The sequence below is a fragment of the Perca flavescens genome, chromosome 9 (genome assembly GCF_004354835.1).
Source record: "Perca flavescens isolate YP-PL-M2 chromosome 9, PFLA_1.0, whole genome shotgun sequence".
NCBI lineage: Eukaryota > Metazoa > Chordata > Actinopteri > Perciformes > Percidae > Perca > Perca flavescens.
The window spans coordinates 26,748,231-26,768,030 of record NC_041339.1 but is presented as its reverse complement, the minus strand read 5'-3'; the positions used below and the strand labels follow the sequence as shown (position 1 = coordinate 26,768,030).

General features: G+C 42.9%; 1 protein-coding gene across 3 annotated transcripts; it reads right to left on the bottom strand.

Moving 5' to 3' along the window:
• Nucleotides 1-1,124: 1,124 nt before the first annotated feature.
• ivns1abpa (influenza virus NS1A binding protein a) lies at nt 1,125-13,262 on the bottom strand. Of its 3 annotated transcripts, none has more exons than XM_028587475.1 (15): nt 13,037-13,262; nt 8,972-9,262; nt 8,631-8,764; nt 7,799-7,968; nt 7,626-7,701; nt 7,340-7,513; nt 6,452-6,577; nt 4,736-4,846; nt 4,037-4,178; nt 3,559-3,783; nt 3,145-3,266; nt 2,725-2,851; nt 2,239-2,370; nt 1,777-1,950; nt 1,125-1,603 (listed from the first exon to the last, which is right to left on the bottom strand). In XM_028587475.1, exons 3-15 carry the CDS (start codon nt 8,739-8,741, stop codon nt 1,341-1,343), a joined length of 1,953 nt encoding a protein of 650 aa, XP_028443276.1. In that variant the 5' UTR covers nt 8,742-8,764; nt 8,972-9,262; nt 13,037-13,262; the 3' UTR covers nt 1,125-1,340. The 3 variants fall into 3 exon arrangements, with proteins under 3 accessions (XP_028443276.1, XP_028443278.1, XP_028443277.1); XM_028587477.1 differs by lacking the exon at nt 13,037-13,262 and adding an exon at nt 9,696-9,796; XM_028587476.1 differs by lacking the exon at nt 13,037-13,262 and adding an exon at nt 9,678-9,775.
• Between the last annotated feature and the right edge of the window lie 6,538 nt (nt 13,263-19,800).

Here is a 19,800-nt window from a genome sequence, read left to right as displayed (position 1 = left end):
AGTGTGGTAGTCCCCGGGAAAAATGGACAGCAGTGACCAGGACGCAGTAATTTCTCGACAGTAATAGCAGAACGCGGGGGGGCTGGGGGGGATGAGGTGGCAGTAAAGTCTAAATTTAGGGTCGGCAAATCAGCTGTTGGAAATTTCAGTCCAGGCTTGAAGCACCTGGTTCAGCTGCTGATCTACAACACACTGCTGTCACAGCCAGACATCTCTTCAATATTTACTTCTCCGACTACCCTCCTCGGTTAAAACCAATCAGTCGTGGCAAAAGGTACAAATGTAAACATTAACGGTGTAAAACCAGTTATTACTCAATACATACACGGAGACAAAAAGCTGATTTAAATGATTTATTAATTAAGAAATGTTATAAATGTGATTCTCATTCCAACATTTCTTCCAGAAGAATCTGCCCATGCCTGACACTTTAAAAACACAAAAGAAAAGAAAAAAAAAAAAAAAAAGGATTTTCAGTAAACTGCATCTCTAACATACATTAATTAGTTAAATTCACAATAACAAAAGTTTGGTTAGCAGAAGCATGGTTGTGCGTGTGGTGTGTGCACAAAAAAAAAAAGTTACTAAAACTGGCACTGGTTAGATTCGTTGACTTGAAGCTGTCTGCTACTACTTTTTATTTTATCAGTAAATCAGCAGTGTATAAAAAAATATAAAAAAGGCCATCATTTTAAGATTCATAAAGCAATCCAGCTGGTTTAAAAATGACACAAAAAAAAAGAAGCCATGAGGTGTTTATCAAGTTTGAGTAAGGCTTCAAACTACTGACCTTTAAATATGTGAGCAAAATTACATTTCCACAACAGAAAATTCTTAAATAAAACTTAATTTTTAAAAGTCAATTGTCACCACTCCATACTGCCACATTCCAAGTGACCAATAAACTGCTAGCTCATCTGAAAACCCTCAAAGTCAAACCTTTCAACTCTAGAGAAGAAAAGCACTAAGTGTATTAAATGTTGGCATATGACAAAAAAATGAGGAAGAAATAAAATATGTACAGCACGAAAAACATTGTATGCAATATGCAAAGGCTTCATGTTGCTCTGGGCAACCCACCCCACCCCCACCCCCACCCCCGCCCCTCCTCCCCACCCCCACCCTCCAAATATAAGCCAGCCTTCACTGAAGACCCCTCATCCCAACAACCCCTAACCCCACCCACACGTATCCGCTCATACACACACATACAGAACATCACGAAACACGATTACGTCACTAAGCCTGTTAGTTTGGAAAAGGTGAAGCACTGTGAAACTCCCCAACTCCCTTCCTCCTCCTCCTCCTCCTCCTCCTCCTCCTCCTCGTCTTCCCCCTCTTTAGTCGGAGAGGGGAGACAGGGCCTTGGTGCAGTCGTCCCACTCGTCTGTCTCGAGGTTGTACACTTCCATCGTGTTGAGGAACTCGTTTCCATCGAAGCCGCCCACAGCGTAGATGGTTTCTCCCAGGATGGCCACGCCTGCATTGCTGCGGGAAGAGGTCATGCTACCCAGCATCCTCCACTCGTTGCGGGCGGGGTCGTACACCTCCACACAGCGAAGCGCGTGGGAGCCATCGAAGCCGCCAACGACAAACAGTTTGCCTGGACAGAGTGAGAGACCTCATCAGCAGAAGGACAACAGAATCGCTGAAATTCATAACAGTTTGCTTCTTGTCAACATCTTGTTTCCCACACAACTTCACGTTGTACGTACACACACTCGCGCGCGCAGCTGATTGCACCGTTCACACCCCCGTTTGTGGTTGTGGGCTTACCTGCATGGACAGCAACGGCGGCCCCCCTGCGAGCCACATTCATGGGGGCTATCAGGGTCCAGGTGTTGTTCTCAGGGTTGTAGCGTTCCACAGTGTTCAGGCAGTTCCACGACTCCGCCCCTCCAATCACGTACATGAAGCCCTCCAACTCACACACTGCTGCCTGGTGCCTCCCTGAAATAGAATTTGCTTTGATGAATACGACTCTCCTAGTTTCCCCCCAGGCTGCAAGAGCAAGAGCTGTTCTCTGGGGAATAGTTATCCTACTTTTGGCCTCGTTCTTAAACATGATGTACTCCTTGCTCCAACAATCCAATTTCCCAGAGGGAATAATTAAAGCTTTTTTTTATAAAAAAGACAATTGTTAGCTCGCTGAAAAAGATATTCAGTTCTATGCTTGGGGTTAGACCATGTTGTCAAAGGGAAGGTTCTGAGTGCATGTGGGACTGTGTGGACACGTACTGATGTTAAGGGAGGCACAGTTGGACCAGGTTTTGGTCACCGGGTCAAAAGCGTCACAGTTCTTCAGGCCCTTCTGCCCGCAGGGGTCCGACCCTCCCACAACAAAGAGTTTGTTGTTCAATGAGCAGACACCTTTAAACAAGAGGACAGGAATGACCTACTGTAAAAAAGGCAAACTAGCCTGAAGTCGGTAACAGATGCTACTTTATTTAAGTGTATTTCTGGATAAGAAAATCACTAAAGTGCCCATATTATGCTCATTTTCAGGTTCATAATTGTATTTAGAGGTTACATCAGAATAGGTTTAATTTTCAAAAAACACCATATTTTTGTTGTACTCCACATTGTGGAGCTCACAGTTTTAGGTACAGAGTGAGGCATTGCACTCCTGTTCCATCTTTGTTCGGAGTCATAAGCCAAAAAGAACACTATATGAGCACTTTAAATTCAATAATCCGCTTATTAATCCTTGCAGGAGGGACTGACCTGCATTGCAGCGGTTGGTCCTCAGCTCTGGCACTTGAGCCCACTCGTCAGCATGTGGATCGTACGTCTCCCCGCAGCTCAGCTCGTCAGAATGTCCATTTGATCCTCCAATCACGTACAGCTGACCCTGTTAGGTAGAAATGGAAAAATCATTAGATGATGATGATGATGATGATACATCAACCTGACACCTAAACACCAATTTAGATTTTGGCTGCCTTATATAGTTTGAACTACAAGGACCGACAGACATTAAGTAAACGTTTACGGTTCCAATTATTTGGACAGGTAATAGGGAAACACCCAAGTATTTGCACAAGACTATTGAAACCTGGATAGGTGCAGTCCTAGGCCAATATCCAACATGTCATTTCATTGTAGGGTCAAAGAAATCTGATAAAGATGAAGAGTAAACCGTACCATGAGCACAGCCATCTGAAATCGAGCCCTTGGAGTCCGCATGGGAGCAATGAAGGTCCAGCGGTCCTCTTTGGGGTCATAACACTCCACAGTCCTCAGACACTCTTCTCTGTTGTACCCTCCTGCGGAAACATCAAGGTTACAGTGGAGCTCTGTGGTTTTTCCTTTTCTATTACATGACCCCCATTTTAAAACATTAAGTATTTAAGATGTAATGTCCAGATAAGTTTGGCGTAGACATTGATGGTACTTGGGCTACACAAAGAAACTCAGCGCTCGAAGGTCTCTTAAGCCAAGAGAGAAGCATGTAGCATCCCATGTATCCCAACCTCCTTGCAGCTCCAATTATATACACACACACACACACACACACACACGATATAATAGTCCATTCTAACCCTGTTCACTGCTAACCTGCTGCAATGAGTTTTCCGTTAAGGGCTGCGGTGCCCAGGCCAGAGCGAGCGTAATGCATGGGTGAGAGCGGCTGCTCCTCCAGCTCCTCGGGCTGGGCCTCGAAGCTGAGGCTCTTCATCAGGCAGGGGGTGGCAGAGGGAGAGGTCTGAGGGCTGCTGCGACCGTGCAAGAAGATCACACACAACACACTGTCCAGCACAGCCAGACACAGGTAGGTGTTGTCTAGAGGTAAGATTGGAGAGAGGCATTTGAGTTGGATTAAAAAAAAAAAAAAAAAAAAAATAAAAAGCGATAAAGCTCAGAATTCAGATGCCATGTCCTTTTAAGTAAAGTGGGTTAGTTTTGAAGTCTTGAAGCTACCAGACTTCTGACTTAAATCTCACACTTATTGTGCAGCATATGAGACGTGTGCACTAAATATATTGTAATAGAAATAGTTGTGATTGTACTGTATGTAGTTAATGCACACACTTACTTGTGGTCTTCTCAGAGGCGATGTACTTCCACTCTCTCCTGCCGGTCTGTTTCTGGGCATTTGCTGCTTGGTTGGAGGGCGACAGGCTTCCTGAGGAGCTGCAGCTCATCTGTCTCTGGGTGCTCTCACGTACGGGTTTCTTCTGCAAGAGCACAGTGCAGCTACAGAAGCCAAGCTTGCACCACAGGCCCACCAGTGGCCACAACACCAGCTAGTCATACCCCAAACTACACTTTGATCCAGCTGATGTAGCCGTTTGTATTGAGTAAATATTGAAATCTCACGCCATCTGAAGCCAACAGCACTGCAAACTAGAGTCTCAGACCACACTCTGTCAGATCTAACAGCACGCAGTTGAGTCACAACTCAAAATAGAGGGTAAAACGCTGAGACAGCCATTACAGCCTCGTTCAACTGGTTGAGATTAGCTTCAAAAATCCAAGTGCGGTTTTAACATATGCTCACCAGCATAGCCAGGCAGGCAACATAGCTCACGTCTTGCTAATCTATTGACATTGGTCTTTACATTGTGGCTAAACTGTGGTATTAAATGAGCCATGTGTACTTCTCGCCAGGCACAGGCTGTTTAGTATTTTTTTGCATGGCCAGGCACAAGTTTTCAGCAAGTACAATAAATCTACACACTGCCAAGCAAAATGTGGTAGAGACTTGTGATGCCAGGCACAAGCTGTTGAGTACCTGCACAAACTGAAGGTGGTCCTCCTCGCCACCAAACATCTCACTGTGCCCATCAATCACCAGCCCTCCATCCACCAGCTTATGGTCAGGTGAGTAGTACAGCGTTTGCACCTGAAAGACAAACAGGAACAACACACCCATGTGGCTGTCTCCATGGCAACACACTGAGAACCCCAGCAGGGGGAGAGGAGGGAGGGAGGAGGAAGAAGAGGGCAGTGCTGTGAAGAGGAAGAGGAGGGGGGGAACGAAAGCAAGGATCTTCAGTCACTTGGATGGAAAGCTTCCTTTAAAAAAAGACACACACACTGCTGCCACTGCAAAGAGTGGTTTAAGTGTTTGAGCTCAAAAAGGTATCGGACAGTGGCTCTCCTTAATTTGCATCTAAAAAATAAAAAAAATAAAAAAGAGGGAGCCGGTGAAGAATGAGAGGCTGCATCTGGAAAGTTCTTCTGTGAAGAATGAAGAGAAGAAGGAGGAGGGATTGCATGTGACCCTTTTTCCACCTCTGCTGCTTGGAAACCGGTCCTTTAGCTAAACAAGTTGGTCTTTGTGATGGCAGCCACAATGGGCAGTCAAATCCAGATGACTAAAGACAGTAGCGCTGTTGTAACAACTATCAAGCTAAGCTAATCTTAACAATTACCCATTAATATGATTAAATCCAAGAAATCAAAGCCACATGTTCTGTTGAGGCCAGATAAACAGATACAATGGGAATATGTGTTGAAGTCACTCAGTTGCCCATCCAATGGGAAAATTTTAGAAAAGAAAAAAGAAATGCAAAAAAGGCTGCTATAATTTTCATAGAAAGTTGCTGAAAATTATAAATTTTACCTGGATGGTTAATCATTAATTTATAGACCAGTGGAATTCAATATTTGTACTGAGCAAATCACTATGCTTATGTGCAATGCTGTTTTCTTTTGAGTGGTTCTTGAATGGCCAGTGGAAGTATGCCTGTATGAGGATATATTGTAATGTGCAGTAAAGGGCATTCAATTAGATGTATTTATTGCTTAAGGTTTGTGAGCAATGTATTCTGATAAATGCAAAAAATGGGGTGCATCTGTATATGTGGCATGGACAGATGGGAGCACAGTGTTGCTTGGCTGCAAAGAGAGGCTGCTGAGAGGCAGTAGTGCTCCTCTCCTCCCTCTCTTTTCTCTGACTCATTACCCTGGCGGCTCAGTCCCGGCTCTTCAGTCTGGTCTCCTGCTGCTGCTAATAAACCTACAGGAGAGATAAATCAACGGGGAGGAGTGTCTGTTAGTGCTGGAGCAAAAAACATGCACCTGTTCAGATAGATAGTAAAGTGGCAGTGAGACAGTAGAATCAAGGGTCACACCTTTGAGAACCTGTGTTTTTGTGTTTCAGAGGAGAAGAGCACTGTAATACTCAGATGGGGTTGAATGTAAACCAACCACATACCCAAAGAGAACAGTGGAAACAAACAAGAGCAAACAGCAGCTCTTTTTGGCTCACCTCTAATTTGTAGTATGGTTCAGGGGTACAGAGTTTCTTACTGCAAAAACCTCAACAAACCAGAGGGGAAAAAAAGAACAATCCTGACATAGCAGCATGACAATGTCATGCCATTTCTACTTCAGCCCGCCTAATGACTTCTTAATGTCAAAAACAGGAGTCAGAGGGAAAGGAAGGGGCATGGTGGGAATGAAAATCAGTCTGAGTGTTTAGACTGCACGCCCTGGTACTGACCTCCTCCATCAGTCGTTCCAGTTGGTCGCCATTCTCCCAAAGGCTACGCTGCACCCAGTTGAGCACCTTCGAGTAGAGCTTGCCATTGCTGGGCAGGGTCAGGTTGTCTTCTAGCATTACTTCTAACTGTAAACACACAAAAGGGGATGAAACAGGAGTTATATTTACACACAGTAAGAATAAAGTGACTGCTTTACTGAAGAAATAAATTCGATGACCCTTATTGTTAATGAACCAAATAGCTGCCAGCCATCAATATTTTTTTAATAATGCTCAGTACAGGTCAAATTTCTAGTTCACTTCAGGAGAATTTAATAGATTGTTCTAACAGATTATTAAAAAAATTTTTTTAGCAAATCTTCACTTTTGAGAAACTGTAATTAACAAAAGTTTAGTATTTAATAGATAAAGTAGTTATTACACACAAACAGCATGCACCAACCCAACAACTTCATTCAATTTATCTGACTTGCACAACCTCAACTAGTTAATCTTGTAAAGTACCTAATGCAGTCCTCATGTTGAATACAAACCTATACACTGTACCCCCCTCTACTAGGCCTTACTGTTGCATATGTTTAAAATGCCCTAAATACATTCTCAGCAGGCTTTAGCAGTAGGGAAATCTATTAAGATGCACACGTACATACTAAGTATTGTCAATCACATGTGTGTCCTTCAATTTAAGACCACCAACGCTGGTTAGTTTTAGTGCAGGAGTCAAGGGAGACTAGTATAGACAACTCTCAACCTGTGTTGCCTTGTAGCTTCATGATCAGAGAATGGCACCAACTCTTTCAAATCATCTATAACTTACTAGTACCACTTTAACGGACTATAAAATACTTAAAAACATTATTATGCATGTGCGCAAACTTAAGCAAGTACCTTGAGGCGGGGAAGTTTGAGGAAGTCTTCCTGTTCAGACACTTCCAGTAGATGGTCCTGGATGAAGGCATCCACCTTGGCCAAAACTCTGACATCTCCCATAGAGCTGGCAAAGTTCCGAAAAGAGATGGCGCTCTGGGAATCCATTTTAGACAGCAGGTAGTCGCCACAAATCTAAGAAGTGAGTGGGATGTGTTAAAGCTATTTGTAACCTGCAAAAATCATGTGACCAAAATTGTAGCATTGGGGTCATTTCCTCAATGCTACAATGTGATTAAAAATATACCTGTTTGACTCGCTCCATCTTGAACTTTTTGGCTGCAGAGTAAACTTCCTTGACCAGTTCCTTGTCTGCCTTTAGCCTGCAACACACAGAAGACAAATATAATAAGAAGGTTGTCAATTGCTAAGATCAGAGATGAGATAAGATAAGAGGCAAAAGGTCAAAGTGCTACTAACTGGGCAGTATAGGCGTAATTGAGCAAGATCTCCACAGCCTCTGGGTCCAAGTCCTCAAAAGTGACATGAGAGACTCCGTGAGTCTCAACGTCACTATTAAAGATCTCAAACAGGTATGGACTGCAGCAAGCCAGAACAGCACGGTGAGCCATCAGCTCATGACCACACACCTGGACAAATGAAGAGAAAGAAGAAGACAAGCAATTAGAAGGTCTAGGAGTTTGTTAAAAGGGAAACTACTACCAAACATGACATTAATGTTTTAGCATCAAGTGAACTAAAGAAATAAACACAATATTGATTGACAGAATATAATAAAAGCAACATGATCAATAGTTAAAAATCAGTGCCACGCACATGATTCTGATAGCCATCATGGTTTCGCAATTACAGCTTTAAAAAAGGTATTTCTTTTTTCAACACATTGAACACAATGCATTACATCAACACACTGCACACTGACAGGGAGTGGGATTTCTAAAGTGCACTCTGTCCTTGAAGGCTAAAAAAAATAATAAAAACAGCTCATACCTTAGGAACGGTATGATAATTGTAGTGGTTTTGAAACCGTGACTTTTTCTAAACGCGGTACACCTCGAAACCAGTCACCGGCCCATGCCTAGCCACGTCACTTCTAAAGTAATTACAAGAATTACAGGAATACACATAGCCCCCCAGGTTGTCCTGACATCTTGCACATCTCAAAGGGTTGCGTATTCATAAACACGTTTGTCATTTTATCCCTTACAGTGCACCATACCCTTGTATGTTTTACAGAGTGACTCTGTGGCTTCTCTGAAAAAGTGTGAGTGTGTGTTTGCATTAACCATACCTGCAGTCTAACATCACAGAACTGACCACTCTTTCTCAGAGCGTTCATTTTGGCCACGGTGGAATCCAGGAAACTCTCATCCTCAAAGATCAAATAGCCGTTTGGAATCATCTTGGTGAATTTTGATATTATGCCTGCAGAGGAAAGGTAAAAAAAAAAATGTTTGTTTGCCAAGTAAAGCAATAATACCCAGCATGCTGGTCTTTTGCCCTCTCTTACATGCTTTCAGCCATGCAACATTGTTATAGCTGTCTTTATTAATTGATGACCAGAAAGAGGATTGGGTGCCTGTAATGTGCATTTTGATTATAATCTGTCCTATGCATTAGTCACGGCCTTACCTAATAGAGAATAATGCAAATCCAGGGAAGCAACACTGCTGAGAGTAGAACCGAAGGTAGGCAACAGGCAAAGCAGACTGAGATCACAGTGGAACTCAAGTTTTCTTCACCCAAGAAGAGGGATGGGAAGTTGTTAGAAGAAATGCCAGTTGACTAAATGGCCGTGAGCAGCAGGGAGAAGGGGAGCAGCCGCACGGACAAACTATCAGGCTTGAAGCGACTGTAATCAAGTCCTCGGGATCCCGTTGGCTATAGAGTTGTACGTATTCTGTGTTGGTCATACATTATAACCTAAAAGAAAAGGAGAAAAAAGGGTTTGTTATTTTATTTTTTTAAGTGGAGAGAGGACCTATTCTTGGCACCCATGCAATGCTAGCATGAGTCAGTTCCACGTGGTAAATCAAGGCAAACTTGCGCACGGGAAGGCAGTGGAGAACACTGCCCCCCACCCCCTCTTCCAGAGTCCTTTTCACAAGCCATTTTCCAAAACATGCAGTAGTACAGTGTTTCCATTTTACCCACATGCATACAAAATTCAAGAATAGATGATCTGATTCAGCTTATCCTCATCAAAGTCAGAAAGAAAACTGGAATACGCATCCCAATATGCTGTAAACCAAAAGGCATAAAGTGTTGGTAGCTAAGCCCATGTCTTTGATACTCGTCCCTTACAACACCCTCCATTTATCGCTTTAAATCTCTGCACCTGCTGATGCAGTCTCACCAGGCCAAGCAAAACCGTTTAATCTGTTTCATGCCTTGAGCTCTGTCTCCACTCTCTGAAGCAAGGCCACTCCAACTCTCTTATGTGACAAGTCCCTTTGACTGGCTCCTCCCTATATGAACCTTTTCATTCAAGCAATGGCCTATAAAGGAAAATGCAGGAGGGAACAACTCGTGACAAGAGTTTCTACAGCCAGTCAATTGCGGAGATACAGTGATGGTCTGTTATATGTTGCTATAAACTGTGGTTGGCCATCATAGTTCTCCATATATCACAGGCCCCACCCCCACACATCACAGCTATTAGAGATCATCCCATAGCTCTCCATCTTAAGAATGTATTCTGCTACAGAGTTTAGATTTCACTAGCCGTAAAGCCTGTGGCAGCCCATACTGAGCCAAACAAAAACAGAGCTCACTTGTACCAAACCGATATTTACAGCAAAAATGTACACAACTGATGTAATCCCATGCCTAACCATGATGCCATCTGCAATCTGAAGCTCAGTAAATAAATTACACTGCAGTCCCAACAGCTTTATTACTATACATATATGGGGAGAGAGGACAAGATGGACCACAGCAGCTGCCCATAGTCTGAAAATGTATCCACAGTCTATGTGACATGGCTTTCTTGGGTAGCCCAGCTTTGTGATTGTGTTCTGTATCAAACTATCATGCAATGATTGTAACTCATTAGAAAAGGCTGTGATTTATGAAACAGCTGTGCATATAATGTACTGACTCTAGCTGCTATCAGTGGCACATTCAGTAGCAGCCTCAGACGGGAGTTTTTTTTTTTTTTAAAAGATCGGTCCTTTGACAACAAACAGCACAATGCAAAGGAACAATAAGGTGCTGTACGACTGTTCCGGGTTTGGCAAAGCGGTGTGTAGGCGGATGTGTTAAACTACCAAGCTATGACAGCTGGGAGGTGTGCCAGAGATTTGGCACATGCTAGAATATGGTCTATTGAGAATAGAATATGGTATTGTACCGAACAGCATGGTTAGCTATAATTCAGCCTGTGTGTGTGTGTGTGTGTGTGTGTGTGTGTGTGTGTGTGTGTGTGTGTGTGTGTGTGTGTGTGTGTGTGTGTGTGTGTGTGTGTGTGTAACATTGACCCAGTTTTGAGTTGTGATGCAACATCTAGCAGAAAGTTCCTTGTGAAGGCTCAGAAGCCCAAAACTCCTCCACGATTGGGTCCACCATGCTCGCCTGTTGACTTCCCTTCTCGTTTCTCCACCTAGGCCTAATACTTACCCAACACTGACAGGCAAGCCACGCCCTGAGCTCTCTGCATAATTCTTTAATACAGAGCAGTCTTAAAAAAAAAAAAAAAAAAAAAAAAACAGCTGTGATTAAATAATCTTCTGTAAACTGATAAGACAATCTAACGCCGTGGCCAGTGTTACTCTGGGAACCAGCAAATAGCAATTCAGGAATGATGTCTGGCTACATAAATTTAGCAAGTGTTAAGCAAGTGTCATGCTGACAATGTATAAAATTGTTCCCTTCTAGGGAAATGGTTGACAAGATTCATGTCAAAACTAGAGTAAGAATTGGGAAATAATAGTGATGAGATCGATTCAGTGCCTGGGCATTTAGGAATTTGTGTATAGGGAAACAAAAAAAAAAATGCCAGGCAGACATGAGCTGCAAATGTAGATATTGGGGCATACGCTTAAAAATCAGCCAACAAAAGGAGAGAGAACAAACTCATCAATAAGAACAAGTGAGATTGTTCACAACGTTGTCACAGATGGTAGCCCTGAATGTATTTTCTCTCTCTCCATTTTTCCACCTGATTAGTCAGTCACAAAAGTGCAGGCCTGACACTGAACAATCAATGCCTGTTAGACACCCCTCCAGTGGTGAAGAGAGGCATTGCTGGATATTTCACCCAGTTCTTTACTGTCTGTGTGTGGAACACTCAGAAATGTACAGTACTGCTTAATTTAACACATCTTGAACAAGGGAATCTATTACGGGTGTGACAATAAAAAAAATTGAAATAGGCAGTGAATATTGTATGGGTTGTGTGCGTTTATAAAGATCCAAAAATTGATCTAAACACTAGCAGAACTCAGATACTATAAATACCTAAAATGGTTTGTTTCACCCTTTTCATAAAATCACTAATCTACAGTGTGTTATTTGGACATTTCCAACGTGGTTGCCAGCCTCAGAATCGGATTAAAAGCACAGTAGGTCAAATACTATGCATGGCGTAAAGCAACATGCAGCCGACTGACACTATAACGTTACACTAAAGCAATTTCCTTTAACTAGAAAATCGATACCAATCGAACCAATAAATCTCCATGTCGACAGAAACAGTTGCGCGTCAATATTAGGCCAAGGTGACTGGTCACAGCCCATTAAATCTGACACAATACGGAACTAAATGGAGGCTGAGTAAAGGACAGGATGTACCCATGCTACGTTACCCACATCATGCCATACCCCAGTGGGCAAGTCTTACAATTGCCACCCAGTATATTGTGTTTGTCTATTCACTGCAAAGCAATGCCATTCATCTGCCTGCCTGCCTGCCTCCTCTGGTGGAGTACTGTAACGTTACGTACCAGAGTCTTTACTACAGCTAGCTAGTCTGTAACGTTACATACATCCCGCCACCAGAAGCTGGGAAAGGAACTAGAGCCCCCCCGAGGAGAACCTGATTAGCTCGACTTTTACACGGATTACAAAAGCAGGAATATGTTAGCCATCCAGTTGGAGCCAAGCTAAAGTTAGAAACCTGAAGAGAGACGGAAAGGTCTGGAAGATAGTGCACGTTAGCCTTCTAACGTTAGCTAGACAAGCTGCTGCTTAGCTAGGATGAGAAGCCATGAGACAGCCACACCAGTTGAATTTATTAAATTGGACCTTGTTGAATACATTCGGTTGTCTGCCAGCGTCCGTGCTCAACGCGAGAAATAGCTTTACTAACGTTACTTCGTTAGCTGGTAATATGAGCCAAATACCTGCGTCATTATAGTTAACGCTAGCTGTGTGCGGGAACGGTTTGTGATAAGTCTGCGCCAATAACGTTAACGTTACAATAGCTAGCTAGGTATTTCCAGCAGTTTCCACGCAGCCTGAGCAGAGACAGCAGCTAGCTAACGTTACCATTCATTCTTAAACGCAAAATAAATATCTAGCTATAGCTCAAGATTTGTTGAAATTGAAAAAAAGACGGACACATAAAGTTAAACATCTGCTGTAACCAATGGTAGATTTAACGATTTCTCCACATTTTAACAGCCACGTTAACGTTACTTGACAAAGACATTAAACAGCAGCATTTCCTTTTTGATTTGAAGACAGAACAAATCTTACCTGAGGCGTTTGACAGCAAACGATATTAGACATATTTAATGCGAATTCAGAGTTGGTTGGATTGGGCTAAAGCAAAGACGCAACGCGGCTACAGGCACGGGTTGTTAGGCTAGTAGTAGCTAGATGTCTGTTCCCCCTTTGTGGAAATAGCACGTCCACTCTCAGTCTAGTTTGGACTAGATCTGACCATAGACAGTATATAAGGATCTGACAGAATGGGGGTTGTTGTAACGGGAAAGCACGCTCCCTGTAAGAACTGTGCGGCCGCCCTGTGACGCAACCAACAGTGGGCGGTCCTACAACGCCTACTCCTACTCTGAAAGTGATGAAATCCAGGATGTAATACAGTCAGAGAGGGTTTAATAGAGAATCTATGATACAGTGTACGAGTGGCTCATGGGCTTGTCTCAAGTTGTACATTCAGTATGTGTGAATATACACAATAAAGTTAATGACAAAAAGAGTGGTCACATGTCATGGACCACCCACATCAATTATCTGAAAAAACAAGGAAACCAACCACCTCAAAGCACTCAGTGGACACAAACACAGAGCATCACTAGAAATCATTCTCAAGGTCTACCAAAAATACATCAGATCCATTTTTGAATATGCAGCACCAGCCTGGACCAAAGCCTCATAACACCAATTCAACGCACTACAAATCATCCAAAACAATGCATTAAAAATGGCGGACAGACTCCCACAGTACCCATTACATCCACAGAATGCCCAGACTCAAACTCATCCAAGAGAGAAACATCATCCTCACAAAAAACTACATTCAGAGAGCCATCATCCCAGCAATGACGCAGCTAATCCAGAAAGCACAATGGGCCACCGGAACACCCCTCTAGATAATCCTCCAAAACAAACCACCGTAGCCATCAGAATGCCAATTTACAACCCACGATTACATTCTTTAACACCATTCCATTCACCCCATTTCCACTCTACATACCTTATCTATTGTTATTTTATTCAGTGTTTTCATCTATTTATCCAGTTATTTAATTATTTTCTTTTGCCAGGCACTCCCTCGCCCCCCACCAACATAGCCAATGTAGGCCTCTCCTTGCTCAGTTCTGTTAGCTTTCTTTTATTTTATCTGTGCTACTCATTTTATTTTATTCAACATTCTTTTTTCTGTTTTGCTAATAGCCTATAATAAAAAATAAATGAAACATTGGTCACATGCTGCCTTCAGTCCTCCCAAGGGGGCTCCTTCTCCACCTCCTCCCCTCATGTCTGTCTTTATGGCTAGAAAAGGGCACAAGCCCTGACCTATCCTCCACGCACAAGAAAAAACCTACCTACCTACTTCAGCAAGGTGGGTGTTTGCTGAGTTAACCAAGTCTCCTGGTCGAACCTGGGGCAAGAATGGCTCCTCTGCCTTTTGCGTCTTATGTCTGTATGGAGATCTTTTACATTTTGTGTCTCCTGTCTTTTGAATGCATTAGCCATTCAATTTACGCTGCCACTTTTCCACATTTACTCGTCATTTGTCATATTCTCCTGTACATGTGTCTGTGAGTCATGACAGCATACCGGGATAAGTCGTTTGATGTCCATTAAGAAGGTACATCCAGGTTAAACCCTCTCCACTACTGCACATACGTCATCTAGAGGAAGAAGGACCCATACACCTGCCTTAACTGAATGGAGCTTAGTACTACTTAAGTACGTCAGTAATTACATTAGAGGATGAGAATGGAGCAGTGGAGTGTGTGTGTGTGTGTGTGTGTGTGTGTGTGTGTGTGTGTGTGTGTGTGTGTGTGTGTGTGTGTGTGTGTGTGTGTGTGTGTGTGTGAAGTCGATGGGCTCATGGATGGTCTCCAGCAGCAGCAAGAGCATTTAGCCATATAGCCTTAAAAGCACAGTGACCATTGTGTTGAGAACCAAAGTGTTAACAACCAGAGCCAGGGGGCCAGTCAACACAGATTAGGTTTATCAACACAACGTAATCTCTTCATAACAGCTCTTGTGCTGGTATTATTACCCCAACATGTTGTGCTGCCATCCGTGTGGGGGTGACATTCCTGACATGGTGAAAGAAGTTATTGCTGGCTCATGGGCAAGGAATTAAATGGCTGGTTTCCAAGGATGGTTGTATCATATTTCACCCTTATTTCTTTTTTGTAGCGTCAATGTGTGCCTGGATTGCAGCGGGAGAGCCACCATAAACACGGGCAGGCAAACCTGCCAGCGTTAAGGTCATATCACCAAGGATGTTTTCAACAAAACAAATTTAAAAAAGATACAGTCCATGCCATCACAGATGCATTACTATGCAACTTTTACATGATTGCCAAACACACTTATTGTTACGTCCAGGTATTGAACTGTAAATGTTAACTTAACCACCTGTAACCTAAACAAGCAATACACTAAACACAATCAAACCAAACAAAACCAAGTTGGGTGCCAGAAAGGCAACAGGTTTCCAGGATGGAGAAAGAGCGAGCCATCTTGGAATCACCCAGCTCATATACAGTAGACTCCCAGTGGGTGAGGCCAATCCCTTAACGAGGTAGGAGGAACCAGTCAATCAGGGGCGACTAAGAAAGGGAACAGAGACAGGCCAAATCAGTAAGTCATACGGCCCAGGGCCGTCACAATCAACACAACGTAATCTCTTCATAACAGCTCCATCCATGCGGGGGTGACATTCCTGACAAGGTGAAAGAAGTTACTGCTGGCTCATGGGCAATTAAATGAAAGGCTGATTTCCAAGGATGGTCACCTGCATCATACTGTATTTCACCCCTATTTTTTTTGTAGCTGTGTCTATCTGTGCCTGGATTGCAGTGTGATGAGCCAGTATAAACACGGGCCAGGAAACCAACCAGCTCTAAGGTCATATCACCAAAGAAGTTTTCAACAAAAAAATTGAAGTAAGATACAGCGCATGCCGTCACTGATGCATTATTATGCAACTTTTACATGATTGCCAAACACATTCTTATTGATAAATGTTAACTTAACCACCTGTAACATAAATAAAGGATAAACTAAACATTTTCAAACCAAAAAAAACAAGTTGGGTGCCAGAAAGGCAACAGCGTTCCAGGAGGGAGAGAGAGCGAGCCATCTTGGAATCAGCCAGCTAATATAGGCTGAATCTCACTTCCCTTATTTGATAGCTCCTCAGTCCTCGGTCCTCCACTGAATTGGAAGTTGTTCTGCCCCTCCATCTTGAAGGCCGTCTCCAAGCTCTTATTAATGCCTAGAGGAGCGAGCATCGAAAATGGCTCTCCTAAGGAACTATGAGCGAGGGTACAGGAGAGCAGCCTTCCTGGAAGCCGTGCAGCTGAGCTAACGTCGTCTTAACAACTGACAAATTAACATGATGCTTCAGAGGAAAGGATGTCTCATCCCTCTACGGGTACATCCCATGTCCCTTACTTGATAGCTCCTTGCTCCTCGGCTGAACCGGAAGTGGTTCTTTCCCCGTCTCAAAGCCCTTATGTATACCCGAGGACCGAGCATCATAGAGGGACACACAAGTGCAGCCTACCCGGAAGCCGTGCAGCTAAAAGGGTTGCTAACTCCCAAATTCATGTGATGCTTTAGAGGAAAGGATGTCTCATCCCTCTATAACACATTTGCCCGTTTCCTCCTCCCATAATTTCCTTGCATTGCTCCTGTGCTTCTTCAGTGGGAGGGACTAAGACATGATGAAGGGAGGCAAGTGGAGGAGTCGAGGATGCAATTTAAGCGATATGAGATGCAGTGCATAACACATTTCCTCGTTTCCTGTCTCCTCCCATGATTTCCTCCATCTCTCCTATGCTTCCTCGGTGGGACGAACTAAGATGTGAGGAAGGAAGGCAAGTGGAGGAGCCAGGGATGTGTTATGGAATATTATTATGGATTATGGATCCCACTGCAGTTCTAGGCAAGACCTGCCCTACGAAGCAGCCCGATTGGTTGAGGTTAGGCATTGACCTTGAGTAGTTAAAGTTAGGATAGCCAATAGTAGCAAAGCTGTTGAACCAGTGCCTTTTGGTCAGCAGAATTTGTACTCCACAGCAGTCAGTATGGCTCTGTTTATCATACACATGTGACAGTAAAATCAAGAGATATAAACTCTGGCGCTCCCGTCATTCTTTCATTCTACAGAGATTTGTTCAGTGAGACTGCATAAATGTGTTCTGACAAGAACACTATGAATATTTTAGGTATCTGGGCCCAGCAGTAACACGTGTCTGGCACTGCTGTGTGGATGGAGTTGAGGCAAGCAGTAGGTCTAAGTCCTGTGAAAAATTTAGAATGACAGTGTTGAAAAACTTGCTAAATATTTTAATGCCAGTGATGGCATTACCAGCTATTTACTGATTTCTTATAGAGTAAAATGTGACACCATAAAGTATCTAGTCTCTTTTCTAGTCGACATTAATTCAATTTAGTGGAAAGGATTTCATTTTGCAGTATATTTATTAATTCACTTATATCTTGCACTCCATTCTCAGTCTTCTGTCAGTTTGGCAAATACAGTAGCTAGAGCATCAAAGCTGTGTGTGCCTATCATTATGTATATCATTTAATTAGACAAACTAGACAAAAATTAGACAAACGTTTTGTTGATCATCACCACCTCTCCACCCCTCACCCTGGGGCACCGCAAATTGAACAGTGCCACGTAAGTGTGGAGTTACATAGTCCTCTGATAAGCTACTGATACCTGTGAAACTCATTAAGTTAACCTTCTCATGACAAGATCAATGACATTGACGAAACAAGGGCAGTGGGTTTTCAGTGGGGCCAGCTCGAAGGTGAAGACAATGTCGTCAACTTATGGCCTGTGAGGTCTGAGACAACATACTATTTATGTGACCTCAGATAATCTGTATTATTTCTCAAGAATCCAGCCTGTAATGTTCTGTAAACACACATGATCTGTTCTCATCTGTTTTCAACCTGACAGTTCAGTCCACACTTATGAACATGAAGTACTCTTTTCTCATAAGAACTGACCCTTTAATTTGAGATGGCAAAATGGACATACTGGTTCTTAGACAATGACTGAGACACAGGCTTTGCTTTCCTGCAACCAAAGGAGGTTTGAATTCAGATTCATACAGTAGACCAATCTGTTTGACATCAGCACTTTTACAAATTCATTGCGTCACCCATAAAGTTATAATATGGTCCTAACACACTTTGAGTTACAATAAAATGACATATTTTCAGATGGTGCATCGAACGAAATGTGGCATAATAGGTGCTAAGCTAAGCTATCAGTTACTGTTGGATAATAAGTTACAGCTAATACCTTCAGCTAACTGATAACCGTGATTGTGCAGACCCACAAAGGCTCACTGTAGTCAAACACACTCTCTAGTCTTTCCCACAGATCTTTGCCAGGCTCTCCTCTCGTCCCCACAGAAGGAAGAGTCACAAGAGTGTCACAAGAGTCTAGCTTTCTGTCCCATGTAAGTAAACAAAATCTCTCTCAAAAAGCTCTTTTCAAACTTTCCACCTTCCTGTGGTCTGTCCCATTCGAAGGATGTGGGTCAGTTCAGTGAGAATGGAACACACGTACACACACATACACACGCAGCTAGATTTTGTTGGAATAAAAGACTTGGTAAGCGGCAAACTGAGCTGCTATCTTGACCTTGTGTTGCATTGATCTCCCTGGTGGACACTGTCCAGGTGGACATGAAATGCTACCTAGATAACATCATAGGTCAAACTTCAAGGAGTTCAAACAGGGACACGCAACTCAAACACATGTTGTGTGCACATGCATGTAGGCAAACACACAATCACACTCATCTGCACACACACAGTGGCTGTTGGCTATCATCAGTGATATTCTGTTTAACCTTTAACCAGTGTGCCTCCAGAGAGGAAGCCTTGCATCACTTTGCCCTTAGTCACATGAATCCATTTATAGTTATTGGAAACTCACTCCACCTGAGTCACAGTAGCTGTGGTACATTTTTAATCCCAGAAAGGCAATTACTTTTCACAGAAACCATCACCAGCAACACAGTAAAAACCTCAAGTGTTGTTTACACAGATGGATTGTAGAAGATACACAGTCCATTTTACTATATCATCAAACTGCTGTAGCGGCACATTAGTAGGTGTACCTGAGATTAACTCTTATAAACTCAGCTGTCCGAATTAATCAAGGTCACCGCAATTAACTGGAACATTTTAGATTTTCTACTGATTAACAGAAGAAATGACTGGATCGCTTTTGGCTCAAAACTCCACTTTAAAATGTGTAGGCCTGAACATTTGCATCAATGTCCTTTTTAGGGCAGTTGACCTGGTTTCTACATGCACTTGAATTGAATTTTGAAAATGTACTTTTTTGCAGTTTTTATACCTGTAATGATACTTAAACATGCTCCATGCTTGCTATTGTTTGAATGCTTCACATACAGAATGTCTGATCATATTCACCTTTGTTTCTAGACAGGTTGCCTCTTAGAAGTTTAATGAACGTCAGTGCTTAATCTACTTCTTTCTCAACTTTAGTGTCTGTGTTTGTTAAATTAAATGGAGGATTAACTGAGCAGACAGATGATGTTGAAATCCATCCCCAACTGTGCAGTGCTGTTACAGGAGAGGCCATTACATTTACAGACCGGGCTGGAGAGTGTGAATTTATTGTGGAGTTGAGGAGAGACTGGAGTGCTAACGCATGTTGATGGGTATGTGGTAGTTATCCGTCTATCGTTTGCATACTGTATGCATCACACAAAAGCCACGCACACAAAGTATGCTTTGAGCTACCTGCAGATCTA